This window comes from Sphaeramia orbicularis, chromosome 12, assembly GCF_902148855.1.
Source record: "Sphaeramia orbicularis chromosome 12, fSphaOr1.1, whole genome shotgun sequence".
Taxonomy (NCBI): domain Eukaryota; kingdom Metazoa; phylum Chordata; class Actinopteri; order Kurtiformes; family Apogonidae; genus Sphaeramia; species Sphaeramia orbicularis.
The window spans coordinates 4,108,587-4,126,086 of NC_043968.1; the positions used below are offsets into that span (position 1 = coordinate 4,108,587).

Below are 17,500 nucleotides of genomic sequence, written 5' to 3' on the forward strand. Positions count from 1 at the left end.
AAAGGCAGGAACAGCTGCCACGGGTAAACAAATGAAACTGTCATGGCGGCCAAAGTGTTCATGCTGTAACCTGGTAATTTGGTGGAAAACCAGATGGACGCCCACTGGCCCCTCCCATTGGCCCCTCCCATTGGCCCCTCCCATGACCTTTGATTGGATTTAAATCCTACCGCTACTTCACTCAAACCAGTTTGAACTTGGATTACTTGTCCCCTGTTCACTCATGCATGTAAATCTGGGTCTGTAAATGTGGACAAACATCCACCAACCCCCTACAGACCACCAGAAAAGAACATTCCAAAAATTATCAAATGCGGAACTGGGGGTCATTTTCAACATGTATAGTTTTTTTTATACACCCTGTATAAGGCCATAAATATCTAATAGGTAACGTCAAATATACAACAGCTCAGCGTCGTATGGTTTAGGTCAGGGCTGTCAAACTCATGTTAGTTCAGTTCCACATTCAGCCAAATGTGATCTGCAGTGGGCCCAACCAGTCCAAGAAGAGCAGAATAATAGATAAAACATGTCAACTCTAAACTTTCCTCTATGTTTGGAGCAAAAAAAGTAAAATTATGCAATGAAATTGTTTACATTTACCAAGTATCCTTTAAAACAATGTGAAGAACATGAACAAACTGAAATTTCTCACTTTATCATTTTCACACGTAAATTACAATTTACAGATCACAGCGGATCCACAAATACTCAAAACATTTAATAACAGGTAGAATACTGTTAAAATGACACTTCAGACATTTAAAAATGTTCATATTTGTTGAGGTTATTTGTGTTTTTGTGAAATGTTAGTTTGTTTTAATGTAAATACAGTACAATGGCATGAAAATGTTTATATTTACAAAGACAAAATTTGGAGTTGTGAGTATTTATAGGTTTTTATGACAGTATTTGACCGATCCGACACACTGGAGATTAAATTGGTCTGTTTGCAGAACCTGAACTAAAATGGTTAATATATTCAGTGTAATTTTTGTATTTCATGAATTCATCCCAGGGGCTGGACTGGACCCTTTGGTGGGCTGGATTTGGGCCCTGGACCGCATGTTTGACACCTGTGGTTTAGATGTAATGCTCACCATGACCTGAGGGGCTGCAGGTGCACTACACAGTGTGCATGTGACATGATGGCAGCAGGAAACCTGATCCTGTGTCCTGGGTTTCTGGAAAAGCTGTGATGTTGATGTACAGATGCTGACAAACCTGTCGGAGCTTATTAATGAATATAAGAAGGGATGGTGAAGGGGGGGGGGCAGATGACATATGATTGCAGATCCCACCACACATGTATGTCTGTCATTCTGATTTATGGACAAAGGTTGTCACAAACACAACCGTCTGTCGATAAAGGAAGTGACAACATGTACAGAGTGAACACTTTACACAGTATATGACCAGGGCTGGAAGAAAAGATCTGTTCTGCAATATATCACAATATTTCATTTCACAATACTGTACTGGTATTAAAAAGTACTGTATGGATATTTTGAGGTATTTATTCAAATGCAGATATTGTGGAGGTTCATTTTTCTTTTTTGTGTATATCTTATTTATTTTTATTTCACACTCTTTTATTCAATAATGTTGGTTCCTTTGTTTGGATTGAACTCAAATCCTGTTCTGATGTTAGTTGTGAACTAATAGAATGTGAACATTTGAACAGGATCTGAAACTGGAATGTCTGTAAAACAGAATTTCAGTTTGAACACAGTTGGAACATTTGGTGATAGAACATTAGATCCTGTTGGGATCAAATACAAATGTGTTTAGTATTTGTGCAGATTTCTGTTGGAATTCAGTTCTTCAAGGAAATAATCATTTACAAAAAGAAACAAAAAAATTGTCTTTTTAACAGTATCATGATATATTGTATTGTGATCTTAGTATTGTGATTTGTATCATATCACTAGATTTTTGCTGATACACAGCCCTATATATGAACATTTTTTCATTTTTTCTTTTTTTTTTTTAAAGACTGCAGCTTTCAATGATCTGACCACACCCACAAGAAATCTATTTGTTTGTTGTTTTCAGATTAACTCATAAAGACCCAAACATCCACTGTCGACCAAAACCATCTGCTGATCTAAACTGTTTAATACCTGTTGATCCACTAATCTTATCAATACATGTCAATAACTGGTGTCAAATGCAGTTCTCATGGTCATCAGATATGACCCATTTGGACGTTCAGAGGCTCTGTAGTTACCATGGAAACACCATCATCTTCTACATCATTGATAAATCAGTCAAACCCATGCAGGTGGATCAGTGACAGTGGATGGACACACTGGGGTTATGTTCAGTTAATGACAGATTTTGTGGGAAAGGTCACATCTTTTTCATTTAAGAAAAGTCAGGTGGTTAATTTTTGTTCGTTATCCACATGTTTTAAAGATAGTTTGTAAATATAAACATTTTCATTAGTCATGTCCCGATCTGGATTTTTTAGCTTCCGATTTGATCCAGTTCTTTTGGGATTAGTTTTGCCGATACCGATCCAATACTGATCTGATATGGACTTTTTACAGTGAAATTCTGATTTAAATTTGGAGTCATTTAGAGGTTATTATGCTATTATTTGACTGGAGATCACAGTTGGGCTGAATGTGGAACCTGAACTAAAACAGCTATGACACCTCTGACTCTTAATAACTTTAGTTTAATTTTTGCTCTTTCCACATTCAGACTGTGGACAAATTCGACCCTTCTGTGTCCCACAGCTGTAGTGTGTCTATGGACAGGTCCGTCCAGGTGTTATATGGGGCTGCGTTCGGTGCCGTGCATTAGTGATTTGAAGCAGGTTACTCGCGGGTCGGGTTGGGGCGGGTCAAAAGAATGTCAGTTTATTTGCGGGTCGGGTCGGGTCAAATAATTCGACGAAAGCCCCACAGGTTAAAAACAAACAGACCCAGGCATCAGAACCGGACCTCAGAATGAGTCCACGCAGAGTGAAAATTAAACTTAGACGCTTGACTAGCCCCTCTGAGCCTCCAGCTGTTGTGCAGATCGGCCCAATCTCATGACTAAATCCGATCTGATCCGATCCGATCTTCCAAAAAAAGCCAGATCGGTAGTCGATACAGATCTGTAAATCGGATCGGGACATCCCTAATTTTCATACAGTAATTTTACCTTTTTCACTCTAAAACAGTGGTCCCCAACCACCGGTCCGTGGATCATTTGGTACCGGGCCGCAAAGAAAAAAAAATTGTGGTTAAAATTAAAGCAATTTTTTTCCATTAGTCTTACGGAGGTTTCATTTTGAAAAGCGACCGTTCCCGCCCTCGCCTCCCAGCCGCTGTTGACTCTGGTGCCGTTTCATGAATCAGTAGAAACACAAGCTAAAGAAATGAGCCAAAAACTAAACTCACTGGAGAACTTTTTCAGGAAGAAACGAGGAAATGATGGGTCTGCAGAAGGGTCACAGACTGCCTGCAAACAGAAAGCTGCATTTAGAAGGAAATATGAGGATTCCTGCCTCAGTTCCAGGTTCATCCAACAGGTGACACCAGCTCCTCCAAACTGCTGCCACACATCCATCCATGTTTGAGACAAATTCAAACCTCTGTGCATTCTGGATTCCAGTCACAGCAGAATATGAGGAGATCACCACAAAAGCCCTGACAGTCCTTCTGTTTCCAACCTCATATCTTTGTGTGTCTGGGTTTTCTGGATGACAGTTCCAGTAGTGGACTGGATCTACAGAACCCACCTGGACTGTGTGTCCCCATCAGCCCCAGATGGGACCATCTAGTTCCAGTTAAACCAGTCCAGGGTTCCACTGGTTCTGCATTAGGGTGAGTTGATGTTCTCCTGCAGAATCAGTGGAACTGTCTGATCTACAGTGGAAGTGTTTCAGATCACATGCTCTGAACTGACAAAGGGTTTTGTTCTTGGAACCCCCGCACCTCTACCCGGTCCGCGGAAAATGTTCATGCATGAAACCGGTCCGTAGAACAAAGAAGGTTGGGGAGCACTGATCTAAAGCACAGAGAAAAGTCTGGAGTTGGCATTATTTCTATATGCTTGTGTTAGTATTTGTCTGGTCGCACCCACCACAGATCCTACTGGACTGAGTGTGGAACCTGAACTAAAAGGAGTCTGACCCCCCTGCATTAGGCAGGAAAATATCAATGCAAACAGCTTTATCTATACAGAGCTGAAAACTATGTCAAATCTAAAACACTAATACACAACTGTGTTTGAAATGTTCGCTCAGGCCCCCTCATGACCCTCACAAGGAATAAACAGTTCAGAAAATTCATGAATGGGTGTTTGAGATGCTCTGTATTCAACAATTTTACATATTTTAGGGTTTACTGAATGAATGAATTTATTTTGGTTGTACATCAATTATTTTACTTAGTTCATTAATCGTAATAAACATTCATTCATTTTCTGAACCCTCTTTATCCTCACTAGGGTCACGGGGGTCGCTCGGAGCCCATCCCAGCTACATAGGGGCGAAGGCAGGGTACACCCTGGACAAGTCCGTAATAAACATAAAAAACAAAATATACAGGAACAGGCTAGAAGCAAAAGCTTATTTTGTTGCCATCCTTTTCACCTAAGACACACTTACATCAACTCAAATGTGGACAGCATCGAGCATTCACACCAGAATAATAAAAAGAGTCAACAACAACAAACATATCTGCCATCTCAATTCAATATTTCTGAATAATTTTAAGCTTAAGGCACTTTTTTTTTTTTTTTAAATTTCACCACAGGAGTGAATAACTTAAATGCATCGTACGGTCCATTGTGTGTTGTGTTGTTTGCTACGATGCTACTCTACTTCATGTGCAGCACCGCTGTTATCCTTTTATCTTGCATTAGGATTTGTTCCAGACCAGAGCAGCACCAGTCCACCATCCAAACATATCAGCTACACATTAACATGCACTGAGGAAATCCAAGCAGCTGGTGCACTCCAGTCTGTCCTTACCAGTCAAAAGAGGGTTTTTCTCCGCAGTCGAAGGCGTCCTGCAGCTCTTTGACCAGGTTGGCCTGTCCCGGCAGCCTGAACAGACCCTCCTCCCGAAGGCCCCGCTGCCGAATGAAATCCACGCACTGCTCCACCAGCATCGGGGCCAGCTTGTTCCCAAAGCGCCGTTCATACCGCACCGTCTCCTCCAGCTTCTGACCAAAGATCCCTAAAAGACAAGGACTCATGATCAGAGACTGCATCAGTAATGTTACCCACTGGCACTGGGTGGTACTCTGGGTTCACATTTAACCTTGTAAAGCCTGAACCTTTAAACCATTGACAGAAAATTCCAGTTCTTTGAAACTGGAGCCTGTATTGGGCCTTCTGAATGACCAACAACTTTTTTTTTTTTTTTTTTTCAAATATCAATTTCCATGTGTGATTTTCAGTTTTGTATCATATTTGATACATCAGGTCTCAATGCTCAAATATTATTATTTCTGAACAAACAAAAACATAAAATAACATAAACATGTCTAAAAAATTGGTAATTCCTTTTCAAAACTGACACATTTCTGACAATTTGGGCTGTGTATCGACAAGAATGTGGCTATACGATACAAATCACAACACTAGGATCACAATACGATATATCATGATATATCATGATACTGTTAAAAAGGCAATTTTTTGTTTGTTTCTTTTTTAAAAATTATTTCCTTGAAAAATTGAATTCCATCAGAAATCTGCCCAAATCCTAAACACATTTGTATTTGATCCCAACAGGATCTAATGTTCTATCACCAAATGTTCCAACTGTGTTCAAACTGAAATTCTGTTTTCCAGACATTCCAGTTTCAGATCCTGTTCAAATGTTCAGATTCTATTAGTTCACAACTAACATCAGAACAGGATTTGAGTTCAATCCCAACAAAGGAATGAACATTATTGAATAGAGTGTTAAATAAGAATAAATAAAATATGAACAAAAAAGAAAAAAACAAAAACAAAAATGAACCTCCACCATATCTGCACTTGAATAAATACCTACAAATATCCATACAGTACTTTTTGATATCGATACAGTATTTTGAAATGAAATATCACGATATATTGCAGAACCGATATTGTCTTACAGCCCTACTGACAGTCTTATAGTGTCACTGGAAAGGCCTCTAGTGAATGACTTCCTCCCCCTGGTGGATTATCTGTGTATTGCATGTATCTAATTGTATACATGAGGCTTTTCAAGAAAAAAAATATCATACTGATCATGCAGAGGGCTTCAAAAGTCATGTATCAAATATGATACGTTCGGCATGATAGGGTTAAACATTTATTCATAGTTTACAGGTTTTTTACGTCAAACCCATTTGTAACCACAGTGCACGTGCGCCAAACATACGGCCCGTGGGCCTAAAGGGTCCGGTCCGGTAGCCTGTTCAGCTATCCGGTTTTCTTAGTCTGTTCAATAAATGATCTGGAACTGCTCCATTCGCTGTGAAATATGCCCAATCTATTTTATACCAGACCAATCACAAGTCTTGGGGGCGTACTGACTTCTTTTTGTCGCGAGTCAAAGTCAGTTCCAAGTCCACAAATCTGTTTCGAACGGTTGTCGGTTGTTTGATTCAAAAACAAGGACTGAATGACGGATTACAGCCTGTATTCTTACATTTCTGTGACAAAAGCGTCACATCCGTCTTATCTGTGATTGGTTTACTCTGCACCTGTTACTCCCGCCTTCATATTTGGATTCAAGCCTCATAATTTCAGATGGATTTCTTATTGACACAGACAGATGGCAGCCCAGACTACTAACCCAGCCCATGGGATGAGTTTATGAAATTCAAAAGTTACACTGAAGATATTAACAATCATTTTAGTTCAGGTTCCACATTCGACAATACATGTTCCTTTCATCTTACATGTGTTTTCATATGTTTTATTTATACAACCTATACCTCTTAGATTTTTTCTTTTTTTTTGAAGGGGGGGGGGGGGTGTAGAAGCCAATAATGTAATAACAACCGATAACATAATAACAAACGATAATGTAATAAAGGCCGATAACCTAATAAATTTGCTATTTTTTAAATGTAATAAGTCAATAACATAATATCTGGCCAATAATATAATACAAGTCCTGAACCGATAACATAATAGCTTTTGGCCAATAATGTTATAACTTATTACGTTATTGGCTCAGTTATTACATTTGCAAAGAACTATTTTTTTTACCAGGACAATAACGTAATAACCGGCCAATAAGTTATAACATTATTGACCAGAAGTTATTATGTTATCAGTTCAAGACTTTTATTACGTAGTTGGCCAGATATTACGTTATTGGCTTATTACATTTTAAAAACGGCAAATTTATTACATTATTGGCTGTTAGTATGGTATCGCCTGTTATTACAATATTGGCTTCTACAGGGGGTAAGGAACCAAATATGGTAACTTCATTAACCTTGATATTCTACATAACAATAAAACATTTTGAAAATTTTCACAAAAGTAATAAAGTCCTGTTAGGTCCTCCAACAACACACTATAAGATTGAAATTTGGAATTTCAGAGTATTTCTATGAGTGAATTATAAAGGGTTAAGCACAAAACACTTGTATTTAAAAAAAAAACAAAGTGGCAAAAGGAAAAATAAAGAACTCTAACTGAGAGTAACACTTCCTAGATGTAATCATCTTTTATTGTGGACAGAAAATTTGCAGTTAAAATATTAAAAGTATGACTGAGAAAAAGTCATTTAAATGTGATAACTGAATACTGTGATATAAAATCCTATGTGATTTTCACTGCTGAAAGTGAAAGGGGTATTAATGCAAAGACTGACTAAAGACACCAGTGAACCATTTAAAGCTGAAGAGAAATCAAAGACAGTGGTTGAATCAACTGAAAAAAGCCCCCCCCCTCAGTTCTCTTAAGGTCGGCAGACACAAAAACATGTACACCCACAAACCGTCTGATGATTAAATCTCTAACTTCCTGCTGAGCACCTCTCACCTTTTGTCAGAGGCTAAAAAAAACAGACAGACTTCCATTTGCAGCCGTCTCATGCAGATGCAACACCAGAGGGGATTAAGGCAGCCTTCCTGACAGATTTACATCTGCATGCTTTTCCGCTCTCCAGACACAGACACAAGCAACTCACACACATGTGGACACGTGGTACGACGAGCTGTGGCACGGCCAAAGAGGCGGAGGCGGAGCTTACCGGGCTTTTCAGGACTTTGACAGCCTTTAACAAAGCGATCAATAGCTTCCAAAAGCGTCCATGTGAATGTTTTATTAACACAAAGTAACGCTGCTATGCATCTGCCATGAGACCTGACAGCAGCGTTGGGAGTAACACATTACAAAAGTAATGCACTACACTAACACACAGGTGTCAAACATGCGTCCCGGGGGCCAAATCCAGCCCACCAAAGGGTCCAGTCCGGCCCTGGGCAGGAATCTGTGAAATGCAAAAATTACACTGAAGACATGAACAGTCCTTTCAGTTCAGGTTCCACATTCAGACCAGTTCAGTCTCATAATAACCTAGAAATAATGACAACTCCACATTTTTCTCTTTGTAAATGTTTTCATGTTTTTACACTAAAACAAAGTATAATTTTACAAAAAGTCTGAATAATCTGAACAAATATGAACAACCTGAAATGCAATTTTAATAATATTCCACCTGTTACTAAATGTTTTGTGTATCTGTAGATCCACTGTGATCTGTACGTTCTAATGTACATGTGGAAATGATTAACGAAAGCAGAATAGTGTTCAAATTACACTGATTTTTTCAGTTTGTTCATGTTATTCACATTGTTTGAAAGGATAGCTTGTAGATGGAAACATTTTCATAATGTAATTTTACTTTTTTCACTGTAAAAGAAAGAGAAATGTGTGGAGTTGACCTTATTTCTATATTCTTTTGTTCTTATTTGACTGCTTGGGTCCACTGCAGATCAGATTTAGCTGAATGTGGGACTGAACTAACAGGAGTTTGACAGCCCTGCACTACCAGATTACTTTTTGCTGCAACACAGTAGTGGAGTATTTTTCAACCTTGGGGTCGGGACCTGACGTGGGGTCGCCTGGAATTCAAAAAGGGGTCGCATGAAGTTTCAAGTAATTGATAAAAAAAACAAAACTTACTAAGAAAAAATCTATGGTGAGTTGACAGAGACAATCCTAATCCATAGCAGACAAACTGAAGCTGAAACTGCAGCACTGTGGTTCTGTTTGGGTCACATGTTCACTGTGGTCAGTTTCAGATGCTGCAGCTCTTTCATCATTCATAGTTTCAGTTCTAGTTTGTTCAGTATTCATTGTCCTCCTTGTAAATCCCATCTGGACTGACTGGACAGATCCTGAGCTTTAATCTACACCTGAATTTACTGCCTCTGTCCACAATAATAGACATTATATAGACTAAATGTCCACAGTAATACACATTATATAGACTGAATATCCACTATAAGAGACATTATACAGACTAAATGTCCACAATAAGAGACATTATATAGACTAAATGTCCACAATAATAGACATTATATAGACTAAATGTCCACAGTAATACACATTATACAGACTAAATGTCCACAATAATAGACATTATATAGACTAAATGTCCACAATAATACACATTATATAGACTAAATGTCCACAATAATAGACATTATACAGACTAAATGTCCACAGTAATAGACATTATATAGACTGAATGTCCACTATAATAGACATTATATAGACTAAATGTCCACAATAATACACATTATATAGACTAAATGTCCACAGTAATAGACATTATATAGACTGAATATCCACTATAATAGACATTATATAGACTAAATATCCACAATAATACACATTATATAGACTAAATGTCCACAGTAATAGACATTATATAGACTGAATATCCACTATAATAGACATTATATAGACTAAATATCCACAATAATAGACATTATATAGACTAAATGTCCACAGTAATAGACATTATATAGACTAAATGTCCACAATAACAGACATTATATAGACTAAATGTCCACAATAATAGACATTATATAGACTAAATGTCCACAATAATAGACATTATACAGACTAAATGTCCACAATAATAGACATTATATAGACTAAATGTCCACAATAAGAGACATTATATAGACTAAATGTCCACAATAATAGACATTATATAGACTAAATGTCCACAATAATAGACGTTATATAGACTAAATGTCCACTATAATAGACATTATATAGACTGAATGTCCACAGTAATAGACATTATATAGACTGAATGTCCACAATAATAGACATTATATAGACTAAATGTCCACAATAATAGACATTATACAGACTAAATGTCCACTATAATAGACATTATATAGACTGAATGTCCACAGTAATAGACATTATATAGACTAAATGTCCACAATAATATAAATTATATAGACTAAATGTCCACAATAATAGACATTATATAGACTGAATGTCCACTATAATAGACATTATATAGACTAAATGTCCACAGTAATAGACATTATATAGACTGAATATCCACAATAATAGACATTATATAGACTAAATATCCACAATAATAGACATTATATAGACTAAATGTCCACAGTAATAGACATTATATAGACTAAATGTCCACAATAACAGACATTATATAGACTAAATGTCCACAATAATAGACATTATATAGACTAAATGTCCACAATAAGAGACATTATATAGACTGAATGTCCACTATAATAGACATTATATAGACTAAATGTCCACAGTAATAGACATTATATAGACTGAATATCCACAATAATAGACATTATATAGACTAAATATCCACAATAATAGACATTATATAGACTAAATGTCCACAGTAATAGACATTATATAGACTAAATGTCCACAATAACAGACATTATATAGACTAAATGTCCACAATAATAGACATTATATAGACTAAATGTCCACAATAATAGACATTATACAGACTAAATGTCCACAATAATAGACATTATACAGACTAAATGTCCACAATAATAGACATTATATAGACTGAATGTCCACAGTAATAGACATTATATAGACTAAATGTCCACAATAATAGACATTATATAGACTAAATGTCCACAATAAGAGACATTATATAGACTAAATGTCCACAATAATAGACATTATATAGACTAAATGTCCACAATAATAGACGTTATATAGACTGAATGTCCACTATAATAGACATTATATAGACTGAATGTCCACAGTAATAGACATTATATAGACTGAATGTCCACTATAATAGACATTATATAGACTGAATGTCCACAGTAATAGACATTATATAGACTAAATGTCCACAATAATAGACATTATATAGACTAAATGTCCACAATAATAGACATTATACAGACTAAATGTCCACTATAATAGACATTATATAGACTGAATGTCCACAGTAATAGACATTATATAGACTGAATGTCCACAATAACAGACATTATACAGACTAAATGTCCACAATAATAGACATTATATAGACTAAATGTCCACAATAATAGACATTATACAGACTAAATGTCCACAATAATAGACATTATATAGACTAAATGTCCACAGTAATAGACATTATATAGACTAAATGTCCACAATAATAGACATTATATAGACTAAATGTCCACAATAAGAGACATTATATAGACTAAATGTCCACAATAATAGACATTATATAGACTAAATGTCCACAATAATAGACGTTATATAGACTAAATGTCCACTATAATAGACATTATATAGACTGAATGTCCACAGTAATAGACATTATATAGACTGAATGTCCACAATAATAGACATTATATAGACTAAATGTCCACAATAATAGACATTATACAGACTAAATGTCCACTATAATAGACATTATATAGACTGAATGTCCACAGTAATAGACATTATATAGACTAAATGTCCACAATAATAGACATTATATAGACTAAATGTCCACAATAATAGACATTATACAGACTAAATGTCCACTATAATAGACATTATATAGACTGAATGTCCACAGTAATAGACATTATATAGACTGAATGTCCACAATAACAGACATTATACAGACTAAATGTCCACAATAATAGACATTATATAGACTAAATGTCCACAATAATAGACATTATACAGAATAAATGTCCACAATAATAGACATTATATAGACTAAATGTCCACAGTAATAGACATTATATAGACTAAATGTCCACAATAATAGACATTATATAGACTAAATGTCCACAATAAGAGACATTATATAGACTAAATGTCCACAGTAATAGACATTATATAGACTAAATGTCCACAATAACAGACATTATATAGACTAAATGTCCACAATAATAGACATTATATAGACTAAATGTCCACAATAATAGACATTATACAGACTAAATGTCCACAATAATAGACATTATACAGACTAAATGTCCACTATAATAGACATTATATAGACTGAATGTCCACAGTAATAGACATTATATAGACTAAATGTCCACAATAATAGACATTATATAGACTAAATGTCCACAATAATAGACATTATACAGACTAAATGTCCACTATAATAGACATTATATAGACTAAATGTCCACAATAATAGACATTATATAGACTAAATGTCCACAATAATAGACATTATACAGACTAAATGTCCACTATAATAGACATTATATAGACTGAATGTCCACAGTAATAGACATTATATAGACTAAATGTCCACAATAATAGACATTATATAGACTAAATGTCCACAATAACAGACATTATACAGACTAAATGTCCACAATAATAGACATTATATAGACTAAATGTCCACAATAATAGACATTATACAGACTAAATGTCCACAATAATAGACATTATATAGACTAAATGTCCACAGTAATAGACATTATATAGACTAAATGTCCACAATAATAGACATTATATAGACTAAATGTCCACAATAAGAGACATTATACAGACTAAATGTCCACTATAATAGACATTATATAGACTGAATGTCCACAGTAATAGACATTATGTAGACTAAATGTCCACAATAATAGACATTATATAGACTAAATGTCCACAATAAGAGACATTATATAGACTAAATGTCCACAATAATAGACATTATATAGACTAAATGTCCACAATAATAGACGTTATATAGACTAAATGTCCACTATAATAGACATTATATAGACTGAATGTCCACAGTAATAGACATTATATAGACTGAATGTCCACAATAATAGACATTATATAGACTAAATGTCCACAATAATAGACATTATACAGACTAAATGTCCACTATAATAGACATTATATAGACTGAATGTCCACAGTAATAGACATTATATAGACTAAATGTCCACAATAATAGACATTATATAGACTAAATGTCCACAATAATAGACATTATACAGACTAAATGTCCACTATAATAGACATTATATAGACTGAATGTCCACAGTAATAGACATTATATAGACTGAATGTCCACAATAACAGACATTATACAGACTAAATGTCCACAATAATAGACATTATATAGACTAAATGTCCACAATAATAGACATTATACAGAATAAATGTCCACAATAATAGACATTATATAGACTAAATGTCCACAGTAATAGACATTATATAGACTAAATGTCCACAATAATAGACATTATATAGACTAAATGTCCACAATAAGAGACATTATATAGACTAAATGTCCACAGTAATAGACATTATATAGACTAAATGTCCACAATAACAGACATTATATAGACTAAATGTCCACAATAATAGACATTATATAGACTAAATGTCCACAATAATAGACATTATACAGACTAAATGTCCACAATAATAGACATTATACAGACTAAATGTCCACTATAATAGACATTATATAGACTGAATGTCCACAGTAATAGACATTATATAGACTAAATGTCCACAATAATAGACATTATATAGACTAAATGTCCACAATAATAGACATTATATAGACTAAATGTCCACTATAATAGACATTATATAGACTGAATGTCCACAATAACAGACATTATACAGACTAAATGTCCACAATAATAGACATTATATAGACTAAATGTCCACAATAATAGACATTATATAGACTAAATGTCCACAATAATAGACATTATATAGACTAAATGTCCACAATAATAGACATTATACAGACTAAATGTCCACAATAATAGACATTATACAGACTAAATGTCCACTATAATAGACATTATATAGACTGAATGTCCACAGTAATAGACATTATATAGACTAAATGTCCACAATAATAGACATTATATAGACTAAATGTCCACAATAATAGACATTATATAGACTAAATGTCCACTATAATAGACATTATATAGACTGAATGTCCACAATAACAGACATTATACAGACTAAATGTCCACAATAATAGACATTATATAGACTAAATGTCCACAATAATAGACATTATATAGACTAAATGTCCACAATAATAGACATTATATAGACTAAATGTCCACAGTAATAGACATTATATAGACTAAATGTCCACAATAATAGACATTATATAGACTAAATGTCCACAATAATAGACATTATACAGACTAAATGTCCACTATAATAGACATTATATAGACTGAATGTCCACAATAATAGACATTATATAGACTAAATGTCCACAGTAATAGACATTATATAGACTAAATGTCCACAATAATAGACATTATATAGACTAAATGTCCACAATAAGAGACATTATATAGACTAAATGTCCACAATAATAGACATTATATAGACTAAATGTCCACAATAATAGATATTATATAGACTAAATGTCCACAATAACAGACATTATATAGACTAAATGTCCTCTGAAATTAACGTTTATTTGCAACATAATATAGCAAACTATTACATGATCAGAAACAAATTAATTTTAGCAAAATAATGCCTCCACTAATCCTATCAATCCATGTAAATAATTAGTGTCAAATACAGTTCTTCATCTTTTCATGGTCATCAGATATGACCCATTTGGACGTTCAGAGGCTCCGTAGTTATCATGGAAACACCATCATCTTCTACAGCATTGATTCCCCAGTCAAACCCATGCAGTTGGATCAATGACAGTGGATGGACACACTGGGGTTATGTTCAGTTCATGATATCTTAAGTCACTTTTTCTTCATTTTTCTCTGTTTTGATATAATAACCTTTGAATTTATTCTGAGTTGTAATGAACATCTAAATTAATAATTATTGATAATTTTTATTTATTTATTTTTTATTTCACTATTTTAATTGTACAGCTGTTTTATGTTTTTAATCTATTCTTGTATTTTTCTTTAATTTTTAGTTTTTCCCCCGTAAGTCGCTTTGGAAAAAAGCATCTGCCAAATGTATAAAGGTAAATGTAATTAAATACAGCAAAATACATTATTTACAGTGAAAAATGCAAAATGCAGTGGATAACATTGTAATAAATAGTGATAAATTGCTTAATAAAGGTATAAATAGAAAGAAAAATTCATTTGGTAACTTCCACAAAAGTAGCACTGGGTCTTTATGGGTTAAATAACAGTAACAACTAATCTGTAATTGGGGATGGAACCAGATGAAAATCACAGTTATTGTGACCAAAACTATCACAGTTATCATTATTATCATGGTATTGTTGAAACTGTGCTCAAAATGTTCCAAAAGTACTGATACACACATTGAAAGAATTTAACCAAGTTGGATTTTGGAAAAAACAAACAAACAACAAATAATAACACAATAACAACCTAAATAACAAATAACAGTCCCACTGTCCCTTCTGTGTCAGAAACATTCCAATTTTAACCCTTAGTGGTCTGAGTCTGTTCTGTCTGTTTTTCAGTCCTTTTGATTTGGCCTTTATATACTATAGAAACAAATGTTTACTATACACATGTTTGGGATCTGTTTTTTCAGCACAACTTCATCTATATCATCTGTCTGTTATTTTTTCACTTTAACCTACTATAAAAACACAAAAGGACAGAAAACACACACACACACAAAAAAAAAATCTGATTTGAAAAATGTATAATGTATATGTTGTACTAAATTCAAACTATACTCAAATATTTGACATAAAAGCAGATCTTTACCTCGGGTTTTTTCCCCTAAAAGTGCGGTTATCAAACAAGGTTATCATGAGAATTAGAATTTAAATGGTAATACTAACCATCTGTGATTTTACCGCAGTTTATCGTTATACCGGTAATTGGAACGTCCCTATCTGTAATGTATTAAAGTTTGGAAATAACTTGCACAAACACTGCCTGACAGTGATAAACAACAGCTTACTCACCCCTTTTGAAACTGACACAAGTCGTAAGCTTCCGGAAGAAACGTCTATTAATAAATTTGTGATACGATAACACACCAGTGGGGCTGAAAAAAAAGTGTCTGAATGGGAACATTTTCCAAAAGTCGGCCTCAGTCTCCACAGAATACGAGTAATCAGAGCGAAAACAAAGAGGAAGCGTGGGTTTGATGATGGCAGGGCAGTTCAAGTGTCTTCACGTCCATGTCTTTGAATCCTCTTCTGATGGAACAGGAGCAGCTGAGCAGATAACACTGGACTCTTTTCTTTCTCCTCTGGGTCAAACACTGGAGGGACTTTTCCACTTGGATCTTTACTGAAACCCAAATAACACAAGATGGTAAACACACACAAATTCCCCCAGAAATGCTCAAAGCTGCATCTCAGTTTTCCAGCTTTTACACGGATGAGAGTGAAATGAAGATCAAGTGAACTCCGCTGCAGAAAGGAAAGCATGAACGTCCCCATCAGTGAGAGCACAGGGGCTGGAAGAGGAAGAAGTGGAGAAAGCAGGTCATCCTTCCAGACCTTCTGGTCATGAGTCTAGGAATGTTTTCCCGGGTCACATGGAAGGGCGTGTGTGGAGCAGCTTAGGCAGAGTGTGCATGCATGTGTTTGGCTGCAGGTCTGCTGCTTCTGCTGCGGGGGGGTTCCAACGCTCCGTGTGCTGATACGGACGTCCACACACGAAACGGGATCCATGAAAACAGGCCTTCTCATATGGGGGTACGCGTATAACCAGGGGCACTTGGAAGAAGCCCAGGGGGTATTTGAAACTTCTGTGGAAAACTACATGAACCCTTTCATGTATGACGTCCACACTTATGGAGCCACGGTTTTAGCTGACGTTCCAAAGGGTTCTAAAGGCAATAGTGTACGAAACACACGAGGGCAGCCTCTGGAGACCAAAGCAATGCAACAAAAAAAGTATCATCTAAGTTTTAGAATCTGGACTGATCTGTGAGCTCATAAATTTAACCTACCAAGACCCAACAAGAGTCTCACAGGTTTATATATTAAAAAAAATTCCATCGCAAAAGGACATTCCATAGAAATAAAAAAAATGCATCTGAACAAACTGTTGCATGATGTTTCCAACACAGGCAATAACTTCATTTAAAAAGCCCAAACTTGTA

General features: G+C 34.9%; 1 protein-coding gene across 1 annotated transcript in view; it reads right to left on the reverse strand.

The window, feature by feature from the left end:
• The window catches only part of LOC115430730 (rho GTPase-activating protein 24-like), a 28,109-nt gene extending 11,641 nt beyond the window's left edge, over positions 1-16,468 (reverse strand). Inside the window, exons 1-2 of the mRNA XM_030150914.1 lie at positions 16,350-16,468; positions 4,973-5,180 (exon numbers count right to left, since the gene is read on the reverse strand). Coding sequence (XP_030006774.1) covers positions 4,973-5,180; positions 16,350-16,461 — 320 coding nt within the window. The 5' untranslated portion in view covers positions 16,462-16,468. The remainder of the gene's footprint in view (positions 1-4,972; positions 5,181-16,349) is intronic.
• Between the last annotated feature and the right edge of the window lie 1,032 nt (positions 16,469-17,500).